We start from the raw sequence: 15,269 nt of genomic DNA, 5'->3' as shown, positions 1-15,269 counted from the left end.
GAGGTATGTAAAACAATGTAATGAAACTGTATTTACATTGTAGTGCAATTTGCTCTTAAAATAAAGAAAACATTTCCAATAACTCCCGAGATAGAAGATAGACTTCCAAAATTTACAACATGATCTTATCTGAATAACTGTTCTGCTTCAATCCACATTTGTTGGCATCTAACATTTCAAAAACAAGTTCACTGCGATTACAAAACTGTTTGCTTGCCTGTTTGCTGCTGCAACCTGTTCTCGCTCCACCTCATTCATTGGCATTCTGTGATGCGTTGGGTTTTTATAAATCATACAATAAATCTAGCATTATTTTATAATGAACCTATTTCTAGCAGGCTACTTCTTATTTTACCATTATCATTTTACTTTTCCCCTTTTTTGTGTTTAGTAACTAACTACAGTAATATGCTCACCTTGCATTTCTCTTTTTCCCCTTCTCCTTTCATTACTCACACGCTAACACCCCTGGTTGGTCCTGCGCGCACACACATACGCTGGAGCTCACCCTGCCCTCCTCCCTCCGTTTCTCCCTCTTAACTTCATCAGCAGCTGTTTTATAAATCCACCCAAAAACTCAAGTAGCATTTTGGATTTTTTCACTCACAATTCTGTTTTTACAGCAGCAGCTGAGCTGTGAGGAGGAGACCTGTTGTTAATGATGGAGTCTTTTAAAAGGATCAGAACCACTGTGGCACTGACTGGTTGACACCCACCAGGTACACATACAAGCTTTTACAAAACTGCATAAATAGACATATACATTAAACAGGAGACTCTCCCTGTGTGTGTGTGCTACTGTGCACAGTAGAGTGTGTCTATCATACAAACCGCAAAAGCCAAGCGAACAGGCGAGGGAGGAGGAGAGCTCAGCAGAGCATGCACAGATTGTCTACTAAACCAAGTTGCTCGATTGCATATGGCGTCATTTTCTTTTTCATTAAAAAAATAAAATAAAAAAGCTAAATGAGTCACTAAATCTACTCCTTTGTTTTTTTTTTAACCATCCACTCATGTTTCTCAGTTTATTTATTTAATCATTTATTTCATTTTATTTATCTATTTATTCTTCAGTAAGTATGGAGAATGTGTTTTGTGTAAGTATGTTGAAAGACAGGATAGGCCTGTGGACTGTATTTCTATCATGCCCTTTCATATGTAATTGTTTGACCGTTTTGAAATCACTAAATATACTCTTGGAAAATGCAGAGAAGAAGGCTGCCCATCAGTGCAGAATCCCTCAAACTGGTGGCAGTGAAACCCACAGATGCAATATTAGCCACCCACTGTGCTGCCACCGCCTTGGATCAAACCAATAACTTCCAGGCCACTGTCTGGCCTCTCTACCTCAGGTCCCACCTACCATATCAATCTTCTTTTACAGGCATGTTGATTTATCTCACAGCACTTGACCAAAAATATAGAAAAAACAGCTTCTCTGCTTGAGGTTATATGCCTGTAATTCACTGGTTATATTGGTTCTGCAAGGGAATTTACATTTACTGTATGATTTCTTAGCCTCATCCTAATATTCCAGAGCATTTTTATGTTTCCAGTGACAGGGGGTGCAGCTTTGACAAAGTGGCACATGGCAGTGAAGCGCCAGCAGGACCATGGAGAGTTATAGCACAGCAATATGCAGTGACATTACAGCATTTCAGCTCAGTGAAGGAACTGTATACACACACATGCACTCACACACACACACACACACACACACACACAGACACAGACAGACACATGGCACATGTCAGTACCTTCTGTGCGGATAGTGAAGGGGGAGTCCCCCAGTCTCTTGGCTGAGAATTGCCCCCCCAGAGAGGTCATTAGAAAGCAGAGGCTGAAGAAGCCTATTCCCACCACGAATATCCTGCAACACAGAGGGAGGAGAGAGGGAATAGATGAAAAGGGAGTTGAGATAGATAGACATATTTATAGGGAAGGGCAGGTAAATAGATGTTTTGTGCGAGCAGTTGGAAAATATGAAGATGAGGATGGAGAGAGGAGTGGATAGCGAGAGAGTTGGAGGCAGAAAAGGGAGTGGATGAAGTGTGAGAGGCTTGAAAAACAAAAAGGAAGAATAGAGGCAGACAAATAGGCTGGCAATTATGGAAGACAGGTTTGCAGGGTGGAATGATCGACAGTGAGAAAAAGAGGATGAGGGAAAATGTGGAGGAGAGGAGAGAGACGAAGGGACAGTCATGAAACAGCAGGAGGCACTTCCAGAAGGCAGAGCCTAAATGGAGAAATGATCACACGTAGAAAAGTAGAAAGTTGAAGCCAAAGGGCACTTGAAACATTTTCATGTTTTGATGTTCTCTGTTGGCATACATCTAGGACAAATGACAAAGTAAGGGTGAGCAGTTTGTCCCTAAGTGCAGGCAAAATGGATGTGTTTATTTATGTAATATCAGGGACACACAGAGGGAAAAGGGAAAAAAAAGGCAAGAAGAGGACAGAAGACAGCCAAAAACATTCAGGCTTTAAAGGTGAGCGTAACAGCGTTAAGATGGTTAAAACACCAACTTAAGTCTCTCAGCACACAAACTGGTCTAAGCCACACCTCTGTCTGAACCACATAAAATTAGGTCAACAATGGGCAATACAGTCCTGAATTACTCTGTGCTGTGTCAGCCTTAGTTATTGAGTGCTTTTACATTGAAAGGCCAGTTCTCTGGTCACTGTTTTGATGTGCAAAATGTTCGGTGGGTGACAAGGTGTTAAAGGGTAGGCTATCAGTTGTTACATTAGATTGGTCTCATACTGAACCCAAAGAGGTCCTTTTTTAATGTAGCTGACCCTTTACTAAGCTTTGCACTCTTTAGTTACTGTTGCTAAAGCTGCTGACAGTAATTTTTGAAATACTAGGTCCTCCAAGTCCACACAGAAATAAACAGGAGCAGGGTTCTCATTTCTAGCTGTTGACCATGGATTTTGTCAGCTAAAATGACTCCTGCTAGCATTTCATGAGTGTAGCCCATGGCTGTGTACATGATATAACATTAATGTTAAGAGAATGACACCAAGGCTACATCACAGTTAACTCTGGTTGGACAGTGAAATTCAACACATGTATACGACAGACAACAGAAATACACTCATTAATGTCAGAGAAGGAAATCCAGGGATTAGTAAGTACAGCACACCTTGAGGTGGTCACCCAGACTAGTCACACCGCAATCACCTCAGGAAGTGAGCTGTGATAAGAGCTAAACTAACCCAACTTAAACCTAAGAGCAGGGCTCTGTAACTCAAATTGGCTTGGGGCCACTGAGAGTACGGTCACTGCAATGGTCACCATTCAAGCCCAAGAAAGCTCAATATTTCTGAAAATTTACTTCTGTATTTCCATTATTAACATTCATTAGACTTAACAATGTAAACAACAGTTTCTATCTTTTTTTAAATTAGCCACGCATTGGACACAAACTCAGCAATTTGTCACTTCGAATTGGTCTTTAAATCCCTGATGAAAATGGCCAGCTGAGCATTGCCTGCTTTGTCAATGCTTTAGTCAAGCACCAAATTTTGTTTTTATTGCAACTGTATAAAATGAAGGAGTTTAAATTAGCACAAAAGACCTAGTAAAAATAATTAAATAAGACTAAATGTCTAGAAGGAGGGGGAGTGGTCAGAAATGGCCCCCGGACCATAAGCTTGAGACCCCAGCCTAAGAGTGCAAACCAGAGAGAGATGTGTTATCATCAGCTGACTTTGATTATGCACCCGCCCACACCCTCCTCCTCAACCCCACCAAATAACAAATCCCAATTTAATCTCTAGGAATAAGCTACAAGTTTGGCAGTGGTATCTTACACAAGTTTGGCTGGAGGTGACGTTACTGCAGGTAGTATGCAAGTTAGCTGGACATGTTTGCATCTTACGTTAAAGCAGATAAAGACAAAGTTTAATCCATTCTTCACACATGTGCTCTTATGTTAAATATTTCTGAAAGACTACAAAAAAAAAGACACCACACTCCAAACTCATGAGACACGGAGTATCCCTCTTCTTAAAGCTCCATGAACACCACTTCAGCTCAAGGCTTGATGGGACATGTCTGTCATGCTATAGTTGCTTATCTGCGATTGGACAGCTGCTGTTTGGAGGAGGGGTTTAACAAGGGTCAACTCATAATTTATAATAAAGCTAATATTAGGCTTCAGCACCTTGCGTTATCCAAGTCACTCTTTCTATAAACATACAGGCATGTCAGTATTGTTTTAAGACAGGCTTGAAAAAACGTGGACCTATCCTTCAAACTAGCGTTAAAATGTAAAATCCATCAGAATGTGGGTTTCGATCTGTGGTGCAGATCTGAGCTTTGAAACATAAACTTCTGCTATACCCTGCTTTGTGGAACAGATCTGATATTTGAAACGCTACCGTGCCTCAGAGGGGAGAATAAAATGAGACTCCATGTGGGTTCTCTCTTGTTAGACAGCCATGAGAGAATCAGATCTTTGACTTAAAAGAGTTGAAAATCAGGTCTTTTGTATCTGTGTAAATCCTGCCCTAGTTAAGCCAGTCTCTTCAGTGTATATGGATCGAAGGTTATCTTATGATGCCAAGGCTCTTTGGGGAACCAGGGAGGCAAAGCTGTCTGTGATTTTCATCTGCTGGACAAAATACCAGTCAGCCTCCATGACTAATAAGTCAAGTCTCATTTTTAAAATGCGAGCTGCTCTGCTGCTAAACCTTAACAAAAGAACAGTCTTGGAGGATTTTGTAGAAGCAGTGCAGTACAAAGACAGGTCTATGCAACGATGAATGACTAACACTCCAGTTCTTATACTACATATTTTAGCAGCTGAAGCCGTTTTCCCAAATGTCCTCATCATTTGTTTGGGTAAATGCATTGTAATTTTTCAAAAATATATATGCATCTAAGGTAATAATGGCCTAAAACAGCATGAAGAAAAGGGTCTTTTGTGATATAATTATCACACTTCACTTCATAATTTATTGCCAACCTTGCACAGGTAACCTTTAAACTTTTAACTTGCACAAGAGGTTGGAAAACTGAATCTTAACATAACAAATGAATGAATTATTCATAACTATTGCCTTCTCTTCAAAGCCAGGCAAAGAGCTGTTTGCTTGAATGCACGGCCCAGTGTGAAAACTGACAGTGCTTCCTGGAAACAGTGCGGTAAGCAGCTCCGGTCACGCAAAGTTCTGGAGAAAACCTTTTAATATTGATGAGGCCATGAGAAATGAGTTCCTATCAACAGCAAGAAAGAATGGCCACTTAAAAGAACATTTGCTGAAGTGATCTGATTGACCCAAAGGGATCAAGATGATGTTGAATAATCTGTTAAGTATAGAGCGTGGTGGTTTGGCAAGCTCCCAGGGTGACTATATTCCAAGACAGAGCCAATGTGTCTCGTCCTGAGTCGTAATACGCTGGCTTCAAGGACAGATGTGGGATGTGGCTCTTTGAGAGAGCAACAAAAGAAAATACTGAATAATCATCATCATCATCAAGGCTCTTTTCTAATGGGTTGCATCAAACATGCTTACAATGATCACTTCAAATAGTAATGCATCTATGCAGTCATTACATTTCAATAACTCATTTATCTTAATTTTATTTACATTTATAGGCAAAGCGATCAGAATACAATCTGAGCTGCTCTCTGATGAATTACTGTACTGATTACACTTATAACAAGACAAACTGTAATTTGTCCATGAAAACATGTTGAAATTAGACTTCCCAATTATGATTATCAACTTAATTTGCTGGTGATGGAAAGATATTATTAGTCGACACTTTAATGTGATGATCACTGTGATCAGTAGTCAACATGTCAGCGACCACTCCCGCATTTATTTATTGATTTACAGTGAAAAACATGAGGAAATTATGCTGTATTTACATTAAAGCCCCAGCATATAAACAGCTGACACATGCTCATTCACTGCGGTTTCTCATTTACCTCTCTGTATCTCCCTGGATAATACTGTAATATTATGAAATAATAAAATATTACCCCCATCTGTTCAAGGCATATTGCAGAATTAATTAGAATAGCTCCATCATTGTCAGAGGACCGCAGAGCAGCAATACGTTAACTGATATGAATCCAATCCCTTACAATCATTATGATCAAGGGATTATTTGTCATCCTGAATATTACGCCACAATCCAGATTTATACCTGCTTGGATTATGGACTTACTATGTTTGCTACCATCTGGTCAGCAAGCCAAGTAGGTAGAAGGTGAAAATCAGGTTCGCTGAACTTAGACATCATCTTTAGTGCATTGTATTATTACAGTAGGGGAGATCGGGGGCAATTGTAACCTTTTTTACATTTTCCTTCATAATTCACATACACAAACATACATGTGCCACAATTAATAAGACAATTGGTATATTTTCACTAATGAGAACAAAAGTGTTATAAATTAAACACAAAAAGTCAGAGTGGTTAGGGATAATTGTAACACTGAAAAAATAAATCATGTTAAACCAATCTTGTTTCTGGGTGTAGGTTTTTTTTCCAACATGTGGGGAGACATATTAAGCAGGCAGACAAACGGTTCTGCCCCTGAAAATTGCAGGACAGAATGATCGACAGTGAGGAAAAAACAGATTTTTACATACTGCTTCTTCATTGTGCATATTGCACAAATTGTTTTATAATGTGACAATGCTGTGGTTAAAATATGAACCAATATGCACAATTTCCACAGGGGAAGAATCCCAATGAGCATGTATGTGCTATGTGTCATTACTGACTCTTATTTCTGATTGGAGGAATTAGGTGTGTCACAATTGCCCCCCGTATAATAGCCCCCAGTCTCCCCTAAGGAAAACTAATGAGGCACAATGACAGGTTTGAAAAGATAAAGGGGTTACACAGAGGACACGAGACAAAATTGGTTGCTTTTAACAGTAAACCATTATGTTTTCTAATTTACTTTATCTATTCTTCTCTCTGTGATGGAACGATTAATAACGCTTCTTGTTTGTGTGTGTGTGCAGCACAGGGGAAAAGGTAGCAATGCTTGGAAGCAACACAGATTGATGGAAAGCAAAAAAGGGGGGAACACAAATATTCAGAAGTTGGCCTCATGCTGTCCTAGGGCGATCGTTTCCTCTCTTATCATTTAGCCGTTTTCCAAAGTGGCGTTAGGTGGGTGATATGAGAGGATTAGGTCCTGGTCCTGCCTGACGAGTCTTTAATTAACAGGCTTAAAGTAAATGCTCTGCTCCCTATAATTGGATCAGAAGGAGAGATCTGCTATCAGCTAATTGGCTTCCTCACACATATAGACTTATCAGATTTTGCCTCTAGGTAGATGATTTTGAAGTGAGAGGAGTTCTGCCAGGCGTGGAGGAGCCGTGGTGTAGATGTTAGTTATGGTGTTTTTCAAGAAACTTTTCCTGGCGCCTGAACTAGCCTAAATTCTGGAAATGATTCAGATTTAATGGCGTTCAGACACAGATGGTGTTGATTTTGATATTTCACATTAACTACACTGTGCCAAGCAGCGTTTTTTTTTTGTTATTAACACTTTTCTGCTTTAGTTCTCATCAATAGGTTAGACGTGCCAATGAATATTACTGTTATCCAGTAATGAGGACATCATTTCTGCACCTATCTTTATTGCCTGGGTAATACATCTACTGGGGCTGTCTAAAGACATGTTTCTACAGCAGGATTTTTTTCCAGGGAGTAGGAACCTGTTGTACCTAGTGCTTTTCCACTGAAGGGCCAAGGGACAGCTTTGTAAAGATAGGTATCGAGAACAGTACTAAACTGGTGCTGGTCTGACTGGTCAGTACCAAAATAGCCTATAGACAGAAAAATGATATTTCTAGTATGATCAGATAAGATAAAATGTACCTTTATTGACCAGCACAAAAAAATGTGGCAGTGCAAGGGGAAACGTAGTAAGAAAAACGTATTTATGCAACTTTACATAAAGGCCAAAATATTTTCAGAACTCAGGAAACAATTCAACTTGTTATTTCTGTAAAAAATAACAGAAAACTTTTCACATCTTTTCATGTCATGTCTTCATTGTTTGCACCAAATTACGGCAAATATCAAGAAGAGCGCTGACATGTATCTGCAGGCTGTTGACATGCACCATCAGCACTGATGCTGTGTCAATAAAATCCCAACAATACCCAACCCTAATTGTCACAAAGCTGCTTAATTGAGCGTGTTTGAATGCATGCTTGATCTGCTGAACAGACAGCGGGTGAATTACAGGGACCCACTTCTTAACAGAGCTTTGCTGCACAGCTGCTGCATCACTGCTCGAACTCAAGTGGAGAAATTGTTTGTAAAATTCAACAGTACGAGCAGGTGGGGAAAATGGTGAATGGTAGGAGACCCTCTGTTTTTAAGTCTCGGAGTTAAAAAAAAAAAAAAAAAAGCTGGATTAGTTTAAAGATTTAAAGCCTGCCAATATTCTGCGAAGGCAGAAAACAGGTTTGCACAGCACGGCTCAGTGGACTGTGAAGTATCAGCTGTTTAAGCGGTTAACATGTTAGCCCCTTTATATCTACACAAACACAACCCAGCAGCCACGCAGTGATAATGGAGCAATCTGTGCAGTAAGAAAGTAAGTTAGCGCTCGACTGACTGGTACTACAGCTCTTTCATGATTTATCGCTGCGTGTTGTCCATGTGCATCTAAAACTAATTAATCTAGCGGAGAAACATCTGGTGTGCGCGTTTAGGAGACACACCTCGGCTCCACACAATGTACACAATGCCACAGTAGTGCATTTTGACAGGGTTTTACAACTCAGCAGACCCATTTCAATCAGTGCTAACCAAGCACAGTGCTGGAGGCTAAAGGGAAACAGCTCTTTGTCTCTTACCTGAACGGTTTGAACGTCACTAGACATCTTCTGACCATTATTTTACCGTCGGTGCTGCCAGTAATCATTTTCCAAAACGAGCGACCCCTGACATCGTTGCTACCCTCCCAAACTGGAACTTGAGGTGGCCAAACATTTTATCTGCGTCCCATCCATCCACAGCGGCAGTCAGCTCGGGTTATTTTACACGCGCCCGACACCCATGGGCGCTGCTTTATCCCTCCGGCAGAAATGGGACAAAGTTTCATTCAGCAAGTCTCCTTCTCCGTGCGTGAAAATGTCATTTAAAGCGTTATTCCGTCGTCAGGCAAACACTCGGAGTCTGAGGTGAAGTCGCCGCCGCAGGTTGTGTCGCCCGTTGGAGTCATGTCCGACGGGAGTTCGGTGCAAAGATGGCGTTGTTGTTGTCAAACATGTGTGTAAAAGTGTGCGCAGGATAGTTTGAAGGCTGCGTTTTCTCGCCCGGAGGAGAGCTCGCTTCATGGACGGATTGAACTTCGCCAAGGAGCCAGCGCGAGTGAAGCAAGTCGGCCGCGCTGCTTCCGTACTCGTTCACTTCACAACAGGCAAGTTAGCTTCAGGGAAGTGTTCAACGTCCGCTTGACCCCTTCAAAATAATAGCCCGGTTAATGAGTTCTGAAGATGGCAAGAGGCAAAGAGAGAGAGAGAAAAAAAAAACACGATCATGTCAAATCTTGTAATTTTCTTTCATAAAGTCCAAAATCATTAATTCTGCCCCAGGGGACTGAACAAATAATAAATTTTGTTGTGTCAACTGAATTTGAATTTCATATTGTTAACCGCAGGTCCACATTTTTCTTTTTTCGATTTTATTTTAAATTGTTTATCAGTATTTATAAAGCCATATATTGCTAACAAAATCACAATTCTTCTGTTTAAGTGGATTTATTCTTTTGTTTTTATTTTACGCGTGCTTTGGCAATTTAAATACCTATTTCCCGTAGAAATTAAGCCCATTTGAATTTAAGTATAACTTTAATATGAGAAAATCCTAAAAGAATTTTATAAATCATGACTTTTATTTATTTATTTATTTGTTTAGTCAGTCAGTCAGTTAGTATTGTCTATTTGTTTTTGTGTATTTTTTCATCAAACATTTCATGGAACACATACTTTAAACTTTACATAGTCACCAATAATGTAAGGACAGTGTACAAAAATGAAAAAGAAAAAGTTCGAGGTGTGTATGCTGCGACATTAAAAGAGTGGAAACGAGTCACTTTACTTTTCACTGCAGCCTGCTGATCCTGTGGACCAGGATCCTTTGCTTACAGTGTCTCTGTTCTGTTGTGTTTAATGTTCTTGTGCCAAAAATGAGAAACAGATCATTCCACAAAGCAGGTCTAAAGAGGGTCATTGATTTTAATAAAAGGCTTTTAATCGATTTCAATTGTACAATTACCCCACAGGCTATAGGCTAGAGCACTCAAAGTACAGGTTTTGTTCTTTTATTTGTGATGAAGCTTCCCATTATTTCCTGTACGGTCGTAGCTTCCTCTGGCTGACTTGACGGTAGTCCAGCGACACCGTGATGGACAGATCCGGATGATCTGAAACCTCAGCAGCTGCATTCACCTTTGTTTGGCTTTTAAGTTGTGATATAAGTCGCACTCAAGTAGCGACTCAAAACCTCAGCTTTCTTTGATCCTGTCACAGTACGAGCAAAGCCCTCACCAGTTTACTACAGCCTGTTCTTCATGCAGCCTGTCAAATGACTATTTCTTTATGGAGCTCTGAACTGTGGCCAAGTTGAAGTAGATCACCATCTTCTATGAGGACCAGGGTCTCTTTGGGTTTGTTTCAGGGGGTCTCTGAAAGTGGACTAAGTGATCCACATTACATTAAGCACTTGCTTTGGCACACTGGGATCTATATGTGTGTTTCTTTGGTGGTGACTAATGGGGAAATTATGGGAAGCCCTGAGCTGAGCTGAGCATCGCAGATGACCATTTTCAGCACCACGGACAGTGCATGTGATAAAGTTGCAGCAGCGGCACCCAGCGGCAGGCAGTCTTACTGCGGCGGAAACAGTTATAGTAGAATACCATAAAACCTGAAAAACAACAACAACAACAACAACAACAACAACAACAACAACAAATTTACAGGAAAGGATGCAGTATTGATACCTGAATATAATTAACACTTTGTTGTTTTAGAGCCCATCCCATACTGGATTTCTGGGGCCAATGCCAATAATGATATTAAAGAGTTAAAAAAAAAACAATAGTGACAAAGATATGTAATAGAGGCTTTAATTGAATATATATATATATATCTTTACAGTCAGGTAGAAATTTTGTATGTCCAAAACTGTTACTTTTCAAGAAAAAGGGGGGAGAAAGTGTTTTTAAAGTAATTGAATACTTTGTCATCAAAGTTGGTAGCCAACAGGTAGACAATCTGTGCATAATTATTACATATCCATTTTTTCTTCTATTTTTTTTTGTATATAATGCTGTTTTATATTTATATATTGCTCTTCTATATTGAAGAACAAGGCACATATTTTTTCATGCTTCTTACTGTATATATTTTATTATATTATTGCTGCATTCTCTTTGTTATATATTGTATGTCTGCTTCCATACTCATTATTTTCTCATCATTTCGCTATGCTTATATATTTTTCTATTCTTGAATGGGAGCATTTGTAATGTATAACATTGATCAATGTCTTCCCAGAGATCAATGAAATTTTTCTGATATCAGATCCTAAAAGGGTGATCAATAGCACTAATTCGTGAAAAAAAGCAACTTGAATTAAGAAAGAGGATCAAATGTCCATAAAATGCTGCTTTTATAAACAAACAAAAATAAATAAAAAAACAATAAAACAATAAAAACAAGCTGAGTATATTCTGTCAACAAGTTTTCATATCAGCACATAACAGACAATATATATGCTGATAATGATATAGACTGATATAGCTGTAATAAACCAGTATCAATATATCTGTCCACTTAGGAAAATTACACCCATACAACGCACAACTCGTACATAGAATTAGCTCAAACAAATGGGGTGGGACTTGAGTTTCTCGTCTTCTTCGTTCAGTGAAATGATTTGCAGTCAGCTTTAGTCACGGCACAGATTATACAGTCTATGTATGTGGTCAGCAGAGCGTTGGAGCAGGAATGGAGGCAGAAGGAGGGGTAGATCTGCAGGGGACCAGACTGAAGATGACAGTGAAATCTCAAACTCCCTTCATGCATCACTTGGCCTGGTACATGTGGATTTGACTGACAGCCCACCGCCCACACAGGCTGTCCCTCTCTGTGGGTTGTGGGAATAGTTCTGCTCTATCAGCGGGAATCCACTGGGCAAACATAGGATTTTTACACCTTTTGTTTGTGTGTGTGTTTGTGTGTGTGTGCAGCATGCATTTTCAGTCCACACGAACACGTGAACACACGCAAGAATGCAAGAATACTTGTGTGCGTGTACACACTGCGGTAGAAATCACTGAAGTTTAAAAAGCGTTCTGTCAGACACAGAGAAGAATACCCAAAGGCACAAGGCTTAACCTTGCTTCAGATATAAATTTAGACATTATCCCTGGCTCCATTTTAACAGATCATTTGGAAAATGTTGCCCTATATGTAGGAAAGATGGATTTTTAAAAGTGGAGCGAGCTGCCCACTGCAGCAGTGAATGGTTTTATTTCAGTGGAAGAACCGAAGAGGTATTAAGCCTAGTTCTGGAGTGGGGAAAGTGTCGCAGGCCCTGTCACAGCTATAATATGCAGCTTTTTTGCTTTTGCTGGTCCAGTCCTCCTTCCCCTCAGCTGGTTAGGTTCCCTCCACAGCACTTGTCACTATTCTTAATGAGCTGTCTACCTTGAAGCAGCATCTAGCCCGAGGCTGAGCTAACCAGCATCTGTAAAGCAACCACAGGCACAGAAGACGCAGGCAATCTGTAATGAAAACAAACAGCAGTCCTGACATGCAGAGCGCTTATTATTGCTGTGCATTTAATGTCTATTTGTTGTATTTTCTATTTGTTTTGTTTTGCTTTGTTATTTTTGATGTTAATATGTGACTTTTCCCCCCCTAGCTCATTAGTGGCCACAGCAAAACATAACTACACCAAAATGCCCTGATGATTATAAAACTAGTTTCAGGCTAGAAGATTAATGCATAATCACAATGTGTAATTTATCTTACTTATACATTGTTATATTTGCTAAAAAAAAAAAAAACCTTCGCATATTGTAGCTTTATAATATGATACAGTGGGTATTGTGCCAGTTTTGGATTGACCCTAAACTAAAACTGGCACTGTATCCACTGTTTCCTGCAGGCGTATACACCATGCCAAATGTAACTACATTAATCAATTGTTCATGGATGTTTTATGATCTATCAGGTAATCAATATGGCATTTTGGGAAATGTGCTAAAACATTTTAGCAGCCAAAGACCCACCAATACACTCTTTAAGGAGGAATCCAACACAAGATACTAGAGATCTCTTTGATCACACGAGATGGTAGGAACCCATGCTTTTTTTTTCATTTTCTCATCTTCTCATTTTCCAAACTAATTTTTCAAGTTAAAAAGTGAAAATTCAGATATCCAACAAATGTCAAACATTGCGTAGCACCATACAGTGTAAGCAGTCAACAAAAACAACGGCACTGCAGAACACAAAGTGAACGGTAATGACCCTTACACAACGAGACAAAGACAGTCACAAAGAGGCGCACTACTGGGGAAATAAAGATCAAGAGACAGCGTTTCTTACATATGCTATTCTTTACACATTTCCCTGTGGGATGGATGACTAAACAAGAAGGAGAGCATCATCCATCTATCTAACAGACAGGGACAAAGTGAGGAGAGCATACAGGGACATTTGTTTCAACTGTTTCACAAGAACTTCTTTTATCCGCCCCACGAGTTGTTATCAGATTTCTACCACAACAGACTCCCCAAGTCTTACCAAGAGAGGATAATGACTTTTAAAATAACCAGCCTCTCACATGGTGTCAGTTAGTGACTGGTCTTGGGTGCAGTTAAGCTAAAACTGAGTCAGGCAACATACAAAGTTTTTTATGGGAATGCTTTATATTTATGTAAAATGAAAATAAATCAATTTAGTGAGACTGGCTTTAAAGCAATTGCCTTGTTGCATGCAGTAGTTTTTTTTAAAAGCACTATTCTGTTCACTTATATTAGTATATCAATTTATTTTCAGTTTGCTTGTTTACTTACACACACAAATAGACTGATTAGACTTCCAATGCTGAAGAATCAGCTGACTGTTAAAACAGTCTGAACAGACATGCATTGGATGACTGGTACAGTTAATCTGGTGCTGTGTGAGGGTTAAGGAACCACTTTTGCTTGCAAACGTCGGGGCATTGCCCACAGAATTATCTCAAGCATGTTTAATTTTCATATGTTAAATTATCTAAACAAATCTGGATAGACTGAGCTGAGAATGAGATAATCACAGATCGTAATGTGCAGAGAAACAAATCATAACAGTCTTATGTATAATAAATTTGCCCTCAATTAGTCTGAATTAGTCTGAATGGTCTCGTTTGCAAATATACTTTTGGTTTTTAAAGAAACAGATAAAGTTAAGTGCTTCTTGCAGAAAAACGATTACATTTTCTTCAGACTATATGATGATAAATTACACTGCAGGATGTTTTTCATGCCAGTCAAATATGAATTACCAAATGATCCCACTAATTGAGTATTTATCTTAAAAGCATCTTGTATGTAATCCTGGCTATCTCTAAATGGTGGTATGACAGACATTATGTGTCTGGATGAGGCTGATGATCCTTTTTAAAAGCAGATGGAGAAGCTATTTTATCAGGACAGCAGCATAAATTGATTTTTTGTTTCTGGGGCCAGCAAAAGTCAAAGCTACGTCCCCTTTTCTAAATGCATCTCATCGGAACAAAAGTGTAAGAAGAGTCAGCTAAACAAAATGTGATCTTAATCGAGTGATTTATGCAGGTCATTATAAAGGTAAGTTGTTGTCACAATAGGAGTTGAGATGAGGACAAAAGACTAGGATCAAACTCCAAACTCTGATCACGTAGACAAATTGCATATCAGTGTCACGCACCCGTGGCAGCCAATCTAATTTAATTTTCTCTGCCACTGAGGAGAAACTGGGGGGCAAAAAAAGGAAAACGATGTTAGTGTTGCAGTTCTTAAGATATGGCAAAAATCAGACAACACCCAGACAGACAGATACATTAAGGGAAGGAATGAAATGACTTTAACAAACAATCTATGAAAATATATGGGCCTAAAAAAATTCTAGGTTTAATGCACTTCTGGCTACAATTAAATAAATTATGTCATAATGGGTGTTTGTTTAATCGGGTGGAGGCAAAATCCTGCTGCCACATCACTGAAAGCTGGGAGGCCACAGGA

The 15,269-nt window shown here is 39.4% G+C and overlaps 1 protein-coding gene across 1 annotated transcript in view; it reads right to left on the bottom strand.

Annotated features, from left to right (window-relative positions):
• The window catches only part of LOC146330148 (alpha-1,6-mannosylglycoprotein 6-beta-N-acetylglucosaminyltransferase B-like), a 159,364-nt gene extending 149,961 nt beyond the window's left edge, over window positions 1-9,403 (bottom strand). The window contains exons 1-2 of the mRNA XM_084715636.1: window positions 8,848-9,403; window positions 1,758-1,870 (exon numbers count right to left, since the gene is read on the bottom strand). Coding sequence (XP_084571762.1) covers window positions 1,758-1,870; window positions 8,848-8,915 — 181 coding nt within the window. The 5' untranslated portion in view covers window positions 8,916-9,403. The remainder of the gene's footprint in view (window positions 1-1,757; window positions 1,871-8,847) is intronic.
• Window positions 9,404-15,269: the final 5,866 nt, after the last annotated feature.

Source organism: Lutjanus erythropterus, chromosome 3, assembly GCF_056507025.1.
Source record: "Lutjanus erythropterus isolate fLutEry1 chromosome 3, fLutEry1.hap2, whole genome shotgun sequence".
NCBI classification, from domain to species: Eukaryota; Metazoa; Chordata; class Actinopteri; order Lutjaniformes; family Lutjanidae; genus Lutjanus; species Lutjanus erythropterus.
Note: the sequence above shows the minus strand (reverse complement) of the source record. Positions and strands in the feature narration are given on the sequence as shown.